General features: G+C 34.8%; 3 protein-coding genes across 6 annotated transcripts; 2 read left to right on the top strand and 1 right to left on the bottom strand.

The window, feature by feature from the left end:
- The first annotated feature begins 36 nt into the window (after positions 1-36).
- Positions 37-3,053, top strand: LOC124304071 (ectonucleotide pyrophosphatase/phosphodiesterase family member 5-like). 3 transcript variants are annotated; one of them, XM_046762062.1, is made up of 8 exons: positions 37-161; positions 346-592; positions 676-774; positions 852-1,215; positions 1,357-1,566; positions 1,647-1,898; positions 2,384-2,474; positions 2,648-3,053. In XM_046762062.1, the coding sequence occupies exons 1-8, from the start codon at positions 85-87 to the stop codon at positions 2,712-2,714; spliced, it is 1,407 nt and encodes a 468-aa protein (XP_046618018.1). In that variant the 5' UTR covers positions 37-84; the 3' UTR covers positions 2,715-3,053. The 3 variants fall into 3 exon arrangements, with proteins under 3 accessions (XP_046618018.1, XP_046617997.1, XP_046618008.1); XM_046762041.1 differs by having other exon boundaries at positions 43-200; XM_046762052.1 differs by having other exon boundaries at positions 43-200; positions 2,604-3,053.
- Positions 3,054-3,693: 640 nt separating this feature from the next.
- LOC124304119 (motile sperm domain-containing protein 1-like) lies at positions 3,694-7,628 on the top strand. 2 transcript variants are annotated; one of them, XM_046762167.1, is made up of 6 exons: positions 3,694-3,914; positions 4,280-4,460; positions 4,603-4,766; positions 4,851-5,010; positions 5,130-5,273; positions 6,433-7,628. In XM_046762167.1, exons 2-6 carry the CDS (start codon positions 4,313-4,315, stop codon positions 6,534-6,536), a joined length of 720 nt encoding a protein of 239 aa, XP_046618123.1. In that variant the 5' UTR covers positions 3,694-3,914; positions 4,280-4,312; the 3' UTR covers positions 6,537-7,628. The 2 variants fall into 2 exon arrangements, with proteins under 2 accessions (XP_046618123.1, XP_046618132.1); XM_046762176.1 differs by having other exon boundaries at positions 3,696-3,914; positions 6,500-7,628.
- A 136-nt stretch (positions 7,629-7,764) lies between these two features.
- Positions 7,765-10,946, bottom strand: LOC124304138 (eukaryotic translation initiation factor 4E type 2). Its single transcript, XM_046762212.1, has 6 exons — positions 10,807-10,946; positions 10,357-10,432; positions 10,019-10,261; positions 9,691-9,843; positions 9,437-9,573; positions 7,765-9,350 (listed from the first exon to the last, which is right to left on the bottom strand). Exons 1-6 carry the CDS (start codon positions 10,824-10,826, stop codon positions 9,314-9,316), a joined length of 666 nt encoding a protein of 221 aa, XP_046618168.1. The 5' UTR covers positions 10,827-10,946; the 3' UTR covers positions 7,765-9,313.
- Between the last annotated feature and the right edge of the window lie 1,566 nt (positions 10,947-12,512).

Genomic DNA, 12,512 nt, shown 5'->3' with positions numbered 1-12,512 from the left:
TACGTATGCAGTCGTTGAGTTGCAACCGTCATGCGTGGTTGCGGAGAATCGCTGGTTGTCGAATAGCGAACACCTGTCGCCGCGATGAAGCCGTCAACCTTACTTTCGCTCTGCATAATAATCATTATTGTAGGAACCGAAAATGTCTCGTCAGTTTCGCGGTACGAAAAACTGCTAGTTGTATCCTACGATGCATTTAGGTGATATTATTTAATCTTTTTACATATATTTATAATAAAATTAGCACAACTGTTTACCATCTACCCTTGTGCCAAGTTTCTATTTTAAAATTCTTCGAAAATGCGTATTGAACAGCTGTTTCAACTGATAATTATTCATTTTCAGGTACGACTACTTCAACAGAAATTTGACCCCCTTTATGAATGAATTAAAGAAAGAAAATACTCATGCAGATTATATGGAGAATGTTTTCGTGACCAAGACTTTTCCCAATCACTTTTCTATTGCAACAGGCCTTTATGAGGAAACTCACGGTGTAATTGGTAATCAAGTCTTCATCCCGGAAACTCATAAAGTTGTGAGATATTCTTACGCCATGTTTCATTACAACGAACAAATAGCTCCTATTTGGGTTTGTTTAATACTGTATTTTAGTTCCAAAAACACTAAACATCGATCTGTGAAAGTTGTAATTTTCTTAAAATTTATTTCTAGATTGTCAATGAAAAAGCAAGCCTAGACAGACACAGCGGAATAATGATGTGGCCTGGGGGTGATCAAAAATATCTTGGTGTTGAACCCACATTTTTCCAGGTAAGGTGCCTAATGAATATTTTAAAACAAAAAAATATATATACCCAATTAGTAATGAAAATGACGTTCATTCTCAGAAATTCAATATGTCTGTCCCATGGGAAGACAGAGTAGATCTAATGATATCTTGGTTTACGCATCCGACCCAACCAATAAATCTTGGTTTCTTGTATATAGAAGAACCAGACACAACTGGTCATGCAGTAGGAATTAATGACGCTGCCTTTAATTTGGTCCTTAAAAAATTGGACAACCTTACAAAGTATATTTACAAGAATTTGAATAACCATGGTCTAAAAGATGTGAACGTCATTCACTTGAGCGATCATGGAATGGAAAGTATTACAAAGGAGAAAATTATAGATCTGAATAATTTTGTTAATAGTTCAGATTATACTATCGTGGAATCTTCAGCAGCCTTGCAAATTTTTCCTATTACTGGTGAGTCTGGTGATCCGAGTGAAAGAAAATTTGTGTTTCTGTTACACTAAATTTTTGGAATAACTTATATGACTCAAATGATGTTTCATCTTTCATCATTTATGCAATTATTTTTTGATCTGACACAAAGTTTGCTATTAGGAAAACTGGACATAGTACATCGGCAGCTGGTAGAAGCGGCGAACAAAACTGGACATTTTACTGTTTACAAGAAAGAAGAAATTCCTGATAGGTATCACTTCGGAAAGAACCCCAGAATCCCACCGATATTTATTGTGGCAGAAATTGGATATGGGTTTAATGATATGTACAAAAAAATCGAGTACTATGAGAAAGCGTACAATTTCACTGGTACAGTATAATTTATTTGAATGAATTGTTGATTTTTAGGCTTTCAGATAATGAAGTCATCATCAATATTCTTATTTCAGCCAACAACCTATCGGAATTTGGACTTCACGGATATGACAATGAAGAGCCAGCTATGCGACCGATGTTTTTTGCTTACGGCTCAATATTCAAAAAGAATTACGAGATTCAACCATTCAGTAATATAGACCTTTTCCCCTTATTTTGTGAAATACTAAATTTGTCATGTCCACCCGTAAACGGAACTCTAGAGAATGTGAGAAGTGGCCTAAATTCCGCATTGAAAATACCTCCATTTCAAATAGGACTAGCAAGTACGTATAATCCGCATTCAAAAAGGTACAGAAAGGTGTGGCAGGAACAATGAGGTATCCAGTCGTATCAATCGAAGCTATTTATTCAATTGGAAATTGGACCATTGACTACCTTTGGTACAATTGGTATTACTCCATTCAATGTATTTTCGGATTCTATAACTTATTTATCGTCTCAGAGCGTTATGTTATTTAAAGCAGTTACTGTATCGTTATTTATAATTACGTTTTTATCACCGTGATATGATATAATAACATTTTTGTATTTTATAACTCTCATTATCCCGCCCCACCATAAACCTGACCTGAAATGTATGCACTAGAATTATATACCATTATTTATTTATATCAATAGTTTTATTATTATTAGATTTATAATCTCTACCTATAGTGGACGAGTAATTTGAATTAATCGAAATTTTACATAGCATCAGCGTTTTTATAACTTGCAAACAATTCTAATCTGCATTCCTATGCTTCTTTAGTTGTTGGAGTGTTGTTACTGCTGGGAATTGGAATCGTTATGACTGTATATATTGTTAGACAGCGAAGGGACCGATTAAACGCATATTACAGGTAATTAATTAAATTATGTATCGTATTCATCATATGGAGGAAAAGCACTGTTCAGTTATTTGCATGACAATAACTTTACAAAGCTTATACTCGTGATGAAAATTTATACTTCTTGATAACGTTTTTCAGTTGCCAATTCAGTGTACCATCACGAAAATAACTTTATTTCCTAGGATACTATCTACTGAACCTGATAACGAATATCTTCAAAATAGACATTCGGATTTTGAGGTAATTTAATACTTCACGAATTTATTTAGATTTAATTGACATCTATAAGTAGAATCTACAAAATGGTAAGAGAGACACAGAGTGACATGTAAGATTTTGCAGAATTACTTCTAGTTTTTAATTCAGTATCAAGATTTATTATGTGACCAAACTTCAGTGACCCTAAACACACACAGTATTTAACGTCATGAGGAAATAGTAACATATCATGGAAGTCTGCTGTTGTGACATATGCTTAATGAAGTATAAAACAACACCAGCGAAGAACAGAAACTATAAATCCTATCAAGTAGATGTAACAATAGTATTATGTGCCAAGACGTATTGTGCCTTGAAAAAGGCTAATCATGAAAATGCTGAACACATATGGATTATATGTTTGTGAATTTTTTAGCTATTATTGAGCAGGATCCGAAGCACAAATGCGTACTGCTGAATAATGTGTATATTATTTTAATATAGCAAAATTAATGTATAGTAAATGTAATAATGCCCAAGAAATACTACCTGCCGTAATCACGAATTGCTACGGTCGCCACTCATTGCTGGGTCCTGGGTCTAGTTTATCATAATTTCTCCAGAGATCTTGTCAGTGTACAGATTCTATTCAAATATGCGAATCTGAACAATTACAAGAATCAAGTAAATCTTCCAACTACTTGGTCTATGATTCAAAAATATCATTTTTTTATCCAAACAAAAATCACTGGTGCAATGAGGAGCTGTGTGAAGTAACACATGATAGTCTATTGTTTGAATACACTTGCTTGTTTTAAAGAATAAGACACATGTATTTAAGTTTTATATTCCGGCGATTTTGTCATGTAAATATTTTATCTATCCAAGAAAAATAAATTACGAGTATTCGTTTCTTTGAATTTCTCGAATACACTTTACCTCCGACAAAATTAGGCAATTATTACAGACTTTCAGTTCATATTTACCGCGCCGTAAGCCACGTGACAATATTCTACCACACACGTCTCTCTATCGGTACCTTGTTGAAGAAGTGAGTATCGCACAGAGTGTCGTACACACGGACATATGTTTTCGTACAGTTGTACCGAATAGCCAACGAACAAGCGTCACTACTCACAATAGAAAATGCAGATCCTTACCTACGTTTGCTGACAATTAGGTATTCAAATTTGAGTTTGTGAATAAACTGCTGTGGATTTGGACAGTCGGATTACCGAAGTTAAAACGAGGGTAAGTTTTCTTGGACTTAATTCGAGTGTAATGCTTTTAGATGACCAAATAGCGTTCGCCTTTACGGACCAGAAGGTTGTTGTTATTGTTCCTCTATCGCTATTTCAACAAATCCATACTATTGTCATCAATAAGCCTTCCGATATTTCATTTCCAATGACTTGTGCTTTATGAATTCTAATCAATGCCACGTATCGAGGAATCAATTCTGTCCTGCACGAATACTGTTCTTCCCAAACATAACCTAACGCTCTCTTTGTCATCACTTCAGTCTTGTTTTGACGCACAACAACGAAGTCACGTATATATTTCATTATATTTGAATGGGACACCATAACATAATAAAAATTATAACATCCTCACAGGTGCATGGAATCGTTTGAACGTAGAGAAAAACAATGCAACCACCACCAATAGCAGTAACATCTGGAAAAGTGCCAGTTTTCGTCTTTCCTCAAAGCATTACGTTTTACCTGGATGATCAGTCGACTCATAAACAAGTTCTCACCCTATACAACCCTTACGATATACCGATAAAATTCAAAGGTATTTATGTACTTGTCATTTAGTGAATTGCTTAGTGAAAATGAATATTCAGAGTGAAATAGAATTTACCTGCCAAGCTCAGACATTGCACTGCGCAGTTGATTGAACTATTAATTATCTACTATATAATAATTTGTTTCAGTGCTGAGCACGGCGCCTAATAAATACAAAGTCATTGATCCTGAAGGAATACTCAAAGCACATTGCTTTGTCGACATAGTTGTAAGGCACACAGCTCTCACAATAGCAAACTGTAACGTGGTCGATAAGTTTAGAATAAAAATGCAGGAACATCCATCAAAGCAGGTACTAATTCACAAAAGAATTTTTGCTCTCATTTTGAAAATGATAACGTTGAATCAGGAACTGTTGAATCTTTGCTTTGTTTAGGGAATAGGTAAACGAGACGTGGAAGCAAGACTTTTAAGTGGAACGTATGAATCTATCGAGAGAAGTAACCTGGAACAGGAAATGTTTCAACACTTACCAACTAACGAAGGAAAGCAGCAAACTTCCTATGCGCTTACACCTCAGAATAAACAAATTGATAGTTAGTATAAAAATTTTTTTTATAAAGATATTTCGGGCTTCAGACCACCCTATTATGTTCCGGCAAAATGTATCTCTGCCCATTGATAGGGGTTCTAATTTATGGTGTTTATGATCTAGGAGGGACAAATTATGTGGCGTTAGTAGCTGGCATTGTTTGCATAGCGGCGCTTCTCTTGCCTACCGAAGGGGAGCACAGTCCTAGAATTCCTGACTATCTACATCTCTCCGTTAACTTCAAGCTTATATTTTCATTTGTATTAGGTGAGTTGATTTAAAGATCTGCCAGTTACAAATTAACAAATTCACTAAACATGGTTATTTTTTTTTCTTTTCAATTCCAGGTATGGTCACGATAATTGTACTGAGGCTATAACGTGATGTTTTAAAAATATTTTTCTTAACAAACTTTACACACTATCAAGGAAAAAACTAATATATTACATGCACAATTAATTTAAGACCTTTTAAATCAGTCATCGTGATTCATTTTATCATTTTTTACTTGTTTTTTTTTTTCTTGGTTTTATCGCGTATACCTGACACTAGTCTGTTTAAAACTTAAGTTTTTCCAGTAACCTCGTGCAGCTATCGATATTTATTCTTATATATATATATATATATATATATATAAGAATATCATATCATATATATATATATATATATATACACATAATAAAATTCTTTTTATTTCATATGATTTCCAATAACTATCATCTTCGGATTTTTTTATTTTTGCTCTTGTGTAGTCAAATCAATTTGCACATGTACGTACCAAGACTATTTCAGACATAATCTGAAGACTAAAGTAATTAAGTATGCATTTTACTTTTATTTAATTTTGTTTCTTGAGAGAAAAAATAACAATCACCATATTATCAGTAAGTCATATTGCATTCGGTATGAAAAATTTGTAGCGAAGGTCAGGAGTTGGGATAAAATTTTAAAATAATGTTCCATTTCCCTATAATATTTTCTACGGACAAGACAATTATTTTAGTGCGGCAATTGTAATATACATACACGTAATTTTAAATTTATAAAAGTATAAGTGTCTTCTAACAATACGAAGCGCTGGGGATAATAAGAAATAAGTTTTCTTCCAAAACAATTGTTCATAATATTACAAACGATTAGACGTAAAAGTATACGTCATCATGTAAAACTTTGTAAGTGATTGAATCAACTATCGTTATTATTACACCAACTTTTGAGTCTCATTTATTACGAATCGTAACGATAAAAAATACTACAAACAATTTCAACCAACGAACTCCCTGGTTATATTATATTGCATCTTTTCCTAAGTATATTCTAACATTCTTTGAGCTATTAATCGTTTCATCATTGACTGACCTTCAATTCTACCAAGTGCTCGTCGCGTTTATTTCCCCTCCTCGAACTAATCAAAACTGTTTTCCAGATGTTGTTCTCAAATATTCTTACAATTTCAAGATTTGTCACTTATCATTCAATTTCGTGAAAACCAGCTTGGAACTCCCGACGTTGGGCTACGGCTGCGTATGATTTATTCGAATTTCGTCAAAGATCCGCTCACGGATGATTACCGGAAGTTGGGTCTGGGATCGAACGTACCGGTTGTCCGGTTCGTAGGTATAATACCGGAACTCGCATCACTTCCGTCAAGTTCGAGAAGGGGAATAACGGCAAATAACGTACCATTGTGACGCCGAACAAGAATCTCGAACTCGAATCAGTCGGCGAAAATACGCGCGATAACGTCTCCAGTATCTAAGAGACTAAAGATATCAAGAAAGCCGAATCTGTATCGTCGTCGTCTATAACGTGAAGTTAGAGGTCGAAAAAATGAGTAATTTACCACCGAAAAATATATCAGAAGGTTACTACAAACCGTGGGGATGTCATCAGAAAATTTTGGCTATGCATCGTTTCGTGAGCGTTGTAGAACTCTTCGATGTGTTACACGAAGCAAAAAGAACTGTGTTACGCGAAGCAAAGAGAACTATTTTCAAAAAATCTGCAAACAACCCGGTGCATCGTTTCAAAACCTTGAGTTACATATATCCAGTGGCTAGAACAAAACGATTTCCCGAAGACGTGGTGTTAGTAAACATAAGCACTGGTGGTGTTGCCAAATTATTGGACGCAATGATTCGGGCGTCTGATGGGTCTGATGACAGCGATTCATATTTTGATGATGGAAACATATATGACGTAATACATTATCTAAGTTCAAACGATCCCCAAAAGTTGAGAGATGGCGGTGTGTGGGATCGCGAAGCTTTTGAATCCTACGAAGGACTGATGTGGGTCAACCACCAACAAAGTGAATAAAGAAAAGAAATGATGTTTCCTGTTGTGGAAATGTGAGTAAAGAGAGACTCGCATCAAAACATCAATTAAATATTGACCAAATAATATACTAAATTGCAACACCGATACAGCCATATCGAATGTGACGGAGATCAGTGTATATTGGGAAAGAGAATTCAAAAACCTAGTAGGATATCATTCGAAACTGATGATTATTTTTTGTCCCTTCCTTAAACTTATGGTTTAGTTGTTTAAGTAAAGGTAAAGTGTAATAATTTTGTTTGCCTTGTCTTCTATTTTATATTATTACTATAATAAAGATGCAGTTATGAAAAGTACAGAAAAAATTGATTCCTTTTTTTTTGTTACTTTTGCAATTGTTTTGTTGTATTTTGTGGATATGCATGCTATGCATTAGATATAATAAATGTTTTTGCCGGTTTTAGTTTTTATGTAATTATTCTGTAATATTTTTCAACACTACTATCATGTATATACATATGTTAATACTTAAAGTGGTAGGAATAGGGGATGAGGGATACGAATCAAGGGGAGTAAATTATTGTGAGAAATCTGGCGGAGGAAAATTTTCAAAAATTTATAATATACATTTACAGAAAGGTAAACAGAACAATGCTATACTTTTTTCCTTTTTTCTGTACACTGAACAATAAATAAAAATTGTTTCCTTTCGTCTGTTTATCTATGTAGTAGATGCATTCTGCTGCATTGGTTGATTTGTGTTCATATATTCACATCAGTAAGTTCGCTTTCCGAATTGTTTTTTACATGCCACTATTATATTTAACATGAAATGGGGCAGACAGTTTTTGTCTACTTTTTCGAAAAACGGAATATGTGCTTTGTAGGGCGTGATTAATAACATTAATTGCAATTGAAACCATTTACAAAATCATCCTGGTAACATCAAGATAGAAAAAAAAAATGAAATAAAAAATACTTTTACACATTGGTTTTTATTACAAAAAATGGGGGGGGGGGGGGGACGTATAATACAGGTACGTACCAATCGAATAATAAACATTTACTTGATCTTCCAAAATCTTTAAAAACATCATCTTAATAATAACAGCAGCATATTATACCATATATACTTAGCTTGCGCGATGCTGACCACCTTGACTTTGCATTTCCTACTTAAGAAGCGGTCGAAAATCGGCAACCTAGCGATATATTATTCCTTAGAGTAAGAAATAGTAATCGTATTACTGTCATCCTAATTGTTATTTGCCACTTCATGTAGATGATAAATATGCTACACGCTATTGAACAATCAAAGCCATAATAAAAACTTTCTGTAGTATTAGCACGGAAGTTGATTTCAATAGTTATTAACAATACAGTAAAGAATACTAACTACAATGACTTGAGCTCCTTAGCATGTGGATCTTCCTAAATAAATTGTATCAGCAAGTGATTTAGAATGTTGAGTATTATGATTAAACTTAACGAAGGATATTAACTAGGACAATTTACTAGTAAAAATCGGAAAGGAATTTTTCTCAAATTTTCGCAGATTGTGGAAAATATTAGACTTGGGAGATGTGGTGATTGCTTGAAATGTGTAAAATTCGATTGATCGTAAATCTTAAAGTAAATTGTCATATAAAAATATAATCCCATTGCGTACTCAATAAACGGATTCAACGAATTGGTAGTTAATAGTCGTACCTCTTGGCATAACTTTTTTTTGCAACAAACTGTTTTGCGCCACTCGCATTGCTCGGTTTACCGATGAAAAGTCAGCTGTTGGAGAAGTAGGGTACGTAGATGGATTGTAGAAAAAACTGCTAAATATTACAATTGCTTTTCTTTGTACTCCAGAACTTTTCTCTAGTCGTAGGTTGAGATCATCGTCACAGGTGGACATAGCAGAACTAACTGCAACTATATGCCTTTAGAAAGTGTTTTAATTTCAAGGCTTTCGAATATCACGCCCCACTATAGCACAATAATCTTTAACAAACGACAAGTTAGGATATCGTCAGTCAGTGATGTTGGTGTTGCGGTATCATATTAAGGTGCCTGAAATTAAAAAAAAATATAATTGAGTAAACATATGGTAAGAGAATCAGTGAAATAAATTACCATTAAAATTCCAAAATATTTACTTGAGGCTATCGTTGTGAGTCTTGTATTCCATAGAGGCACTAGCAGGAAGATATAACACACGCCTCAACGTATCTCTAATTCTAGCTGTAGTTGCGGCATCCGATGCAGTTTTGTTCCACACGCAGATTATATCCTCCTGAAAAAAAACAGAAAAATGAAAATAGTAAGCAGTATAACAAACATTTTGTCTCATGCAACTAATATTTGGCTGGTGATGTTTTTTTTAACAAATGTTACAATACTAATATCTCACCTGAAATCGTATAGATACGACTGCGCCACATATTTCCTCGCCAACCATAAATTGCTCACCTAACATTGCCATCACAAGATTTTCCCAACAGCGCGAAACTAAACCTTTTCTTAACCTGACAATCCATTTTCCTCCTCTTTGATTAGCTTCATCCTTTGGAAAAAATAGATAATTATTAATCGGTTCCTTTGGATTCGTTTGCGCAAAGATTCTAAAGATTTTCTCAACCTGGGATCTGATGTCACTGAGGGTTTAGACATTGACTTGAATTATTTCACATTCCGTCATTTTCAACATTTTCAAAGTTTTCTCCAGGATTTACACGTACCTCCCACATCGGTTTAATTCCTGCTTTGAATAAATGAAAATCTGTGTGCGTAGTGAGTTCCGAAGGTCTGACTAAGTGGCTGTAGAGGCCCCAGAATTGTTCTACACTAGCAAACCTCCCAACGAGCTTTAAATTCTGGTCATAACTTTGGATATTTGTCTGTTTCCCAGGGTTCCGTCTGCTATACCAGAGGCAATATGCGTACTGGAGTTTGTGCTCGTTTGGACTTATCTCTATGGGGGGCTGTAACAATTGTTAAGTTAAGCAATTGTAAAGAACATAACTGCGAGTCTGACGATTGTTACTAAGGTATGACGTTCATTCCCAAAACTGAATACCAATGTGTCTTTTTCAGCTCGCTGACTATCTCTGGACTGCGAATCGTCATCACCGCTGTCGTCGCTTGTCTTCAAGCTGAAAGAACATCACACGATCGATCAGTATGTCTAGTTACTCGATTTAGTCTCAAAACGTTGTCACATTGGTTTTCTTGAGCACCGATTATTCAAACGTGTGGATAAATTTTTATAGCGAGAGTGGTATATTTGTAAAGCGGGAAGGATTTTAGAAGCGACAATTGTGTTCAGCTTGTTTGTTGATCTTCCCAATTTGGAAGGGTTTTGAAAAATCGATTCTAATAATTTTTTGGAAAAGAATCACATGATAACTGCGATCGACGGTGATCTTCAGTCAGAATTGGAAACACAAAACATAACCCCTAGTTTGCATATGGTTATGGGATTATGGAATACACGTATAAAGATGATCGGTACGGTTATCCTACTTACGCGTCAAATTTGTTGGACATAGTTAGAGTGGTGGTATAAATATATATATAATATGATTAAAATACTATAAACAATACGCTTAAAAACGTATGATTAAAAATATAAAAGCTTCTTGTATCACTTCTCTTTATGTATTTTTATTTTCCTATATTGGCAGCAGTTTCATACGATTTGCAACATAGATAGGTATAAGTGCAGTTGGCTAAGGCTGACTTTTTCATTCATTTTTAACATGTTGGATGCCCTGTAGCTCGCATTTCAAATCTATAATTAATTTCTCATTCCTGTAGAGAAAACTAGGCAAAAAAAAATTATATTAAGTAGGAAATATGTAATAAGATTTTCCGATCGGGCATCGGAAGCTGTAACTTTCGTTTGAGTAAACTATTCTATTGAGGGTAATCGGAAAGGTACAGAATCAAACATCACTGTCGATATGGATGATTGAAATATTTAAATGTTGGTTGTTCCTTTCGTCAGATTTATTATATGGAAGGCATGCTATCGTTGTATAGCCTATGCCACGACGACATAGCTTGTAAAAGTTTTTAACCTTCACTTAAGTTGGTCCTTAATTCAACCCATGCGTCGTTTTTTACTGCTATCGAGATTATTGTGAGTACAAATATTATTAAATTTGGTGTGGGTAATGCGTCAGCGTCTGGTTAATCGAGGTACTGATAAAAAATCGAATGTAGCACATGCTTAAAGTACTTAACACGCGAAAGAATCGTGAATTTTTCTGGGATATCTCCGAAATATAATGTCACGTATAATGTTTGAGTAGATCTAAATCACCGGCCAATAATTTTAAACGAGATACTTGGGAAATAAATATATTTCTCATGTAATTCATGATTGCTACGGTGAAGTAAATACAAATTAAAACTCGCTAATGTTGTATCAACTCAAATTCAAGAGCATAAATGCGTATTTTTTGTAATCTTGATTTGTTAGCGTTCTTTGACAGAAAATGGGTTTTTGGAATGAATTTTCAAGGCATTTGGACGGTAAATGCATACACAGTTATTATAAAATCTTCACATTCAAATCAGACTATCTACAAATCTACATTCATATAAATAGTGCTGTACAGATGCGTACCCGGCAATATTATCATATTAGTTTCAGTTCTATGTTTATACATTGAAAAGAGACTGTTGGTGGTTTTTTTTTCATTTTCCCTTTAAAGACTGTGCTTCTGCTGTTAGCAGCAAAAACAATTGCTGTAGAAAGTAGGTTTGTATTCCATTCCGTGGATTTTACTTCGAAAAGCACTTTTTATCTAAAGAGAGGTGTTGAAGTTAACACCAGAATCATTGACCGATCAGAGCATTTTTCCTACTGCTGCATTCAGTTGATTGCTGTGCGTGAAAAAGCGTAGACGTATATTTTGTTTCGTCAAAAGTCGCGAGAAAATTTCAATCGACGCCTGACGTCGTTTGCAACGGCAATGATTTGAACGTATAAAGCGTTCTGCGCAACTCGCATGGCGACCGGTTAAGACTTGTTTCCGAGCATAGCGCCGCATCATTCGCTTCCGAGCCGTCGTAGTGAAACCACGGGAGTCGTAAGTCGAAAATTCAGTTCGGCATGTGCAGGCCTTTTATCCGGGACATGGCCAAGCACCGATACATTCTGGTTCGAAAAAAAGGCTGTGCAACGTCATTCGGTCAGTGTCTTCCCACGAAACTCATTGCGAATAA

The sequence above is a fragment of the Neodiprion virginianus genome, chromosome 1, assembly GCF_021901495.1.
Source record: "Neodiprion virginianus isolate iyNeoVirg1 chromosome 1, iyNeoVirg1.1, whole genome shotgun sequence".
Classification (NCBI taxonomy): Eukaryota; Metazoa; Arthropoda; class Insecta; order Hymenoptera; family Diprionidae; genus Neodiprion; species Neodiprion virginianus.
Note: the sequence above shows the minus strand (reverse complement) of the source record. Positions and strands in the feature narration are given on the sequence as shown.

What these genes read in the sequence shown, in the direction of transcription:
- LOC124304071 (XM_046762041.1), top strand. Translation starts at nt 85, where the DNA reads ATGAAGCCGTCAACCTTACTTTCGCTCTGCATAATAATCATTATTGTA. An exon ending in AACAAATAGCTCCTATTTGG is followed by an intron (nt 593 to 675) that starts GTTTGTTTAATA and finishes ATTTATTTCTAG; the next exon opens with ATTGTCAATGAAAAAGCAAG. An exon ending in TTGAACCCACATTTTTCCAG is followed by an intron (nt 775 to 851) that starts GTAAGGTGCCTA and finishes GTTCATTCTCAG; the next exon opens with AAATTCAATATGTCTGTCCC.
- LOC124304119 (XM_046762167.1), top strand. Translation starts at nt 4,313, where the DNA reads ATGCAACCACCACCAATAGCAGTAACATCTGGAAAAGTGCCAGTTTTC. An exon ending in TATACCGATAAAATTCAAAG is followed by an intron (nt 4,461 to 4,602) that starts GTATTTATGTAC and finishes AATTTGTTTCAG; the next exon opens with TGCTGAGCACGGCGCCTAAT. An exon ending in AGGAACATCCATCAAAGCAG is followed by an intron (nt 4,767 to 4,850) that starts GTACTAATTCAC and finishes TGCTTTGTTTAG; the next exon opens with GGAATAGGTAAACGAGACGT.
- LOC124304138 (XM_046762212.1), bottom strand. Translation starts at nt 10,826, where the DNA reads ATGTCCAACAAATTTGACGC. An exon ending in GAGCTGAAAAAGACACATTG is followed by an intron (nt 10,262 to 10,356) that starts GTATTCAGTTTT and finishes CAATTGTTACAG; the next exon opens with CCCCCCATAGAGATAAGTCC. An exon ending in ACTCACAACGATAGCCTCAA is followed by an intron (nt 9,351 to 9,436) that starts GTAAATATTTTG and finishes TTTTAATTTCAG; the next exon opens with GCACCTTAATATGATACCGC.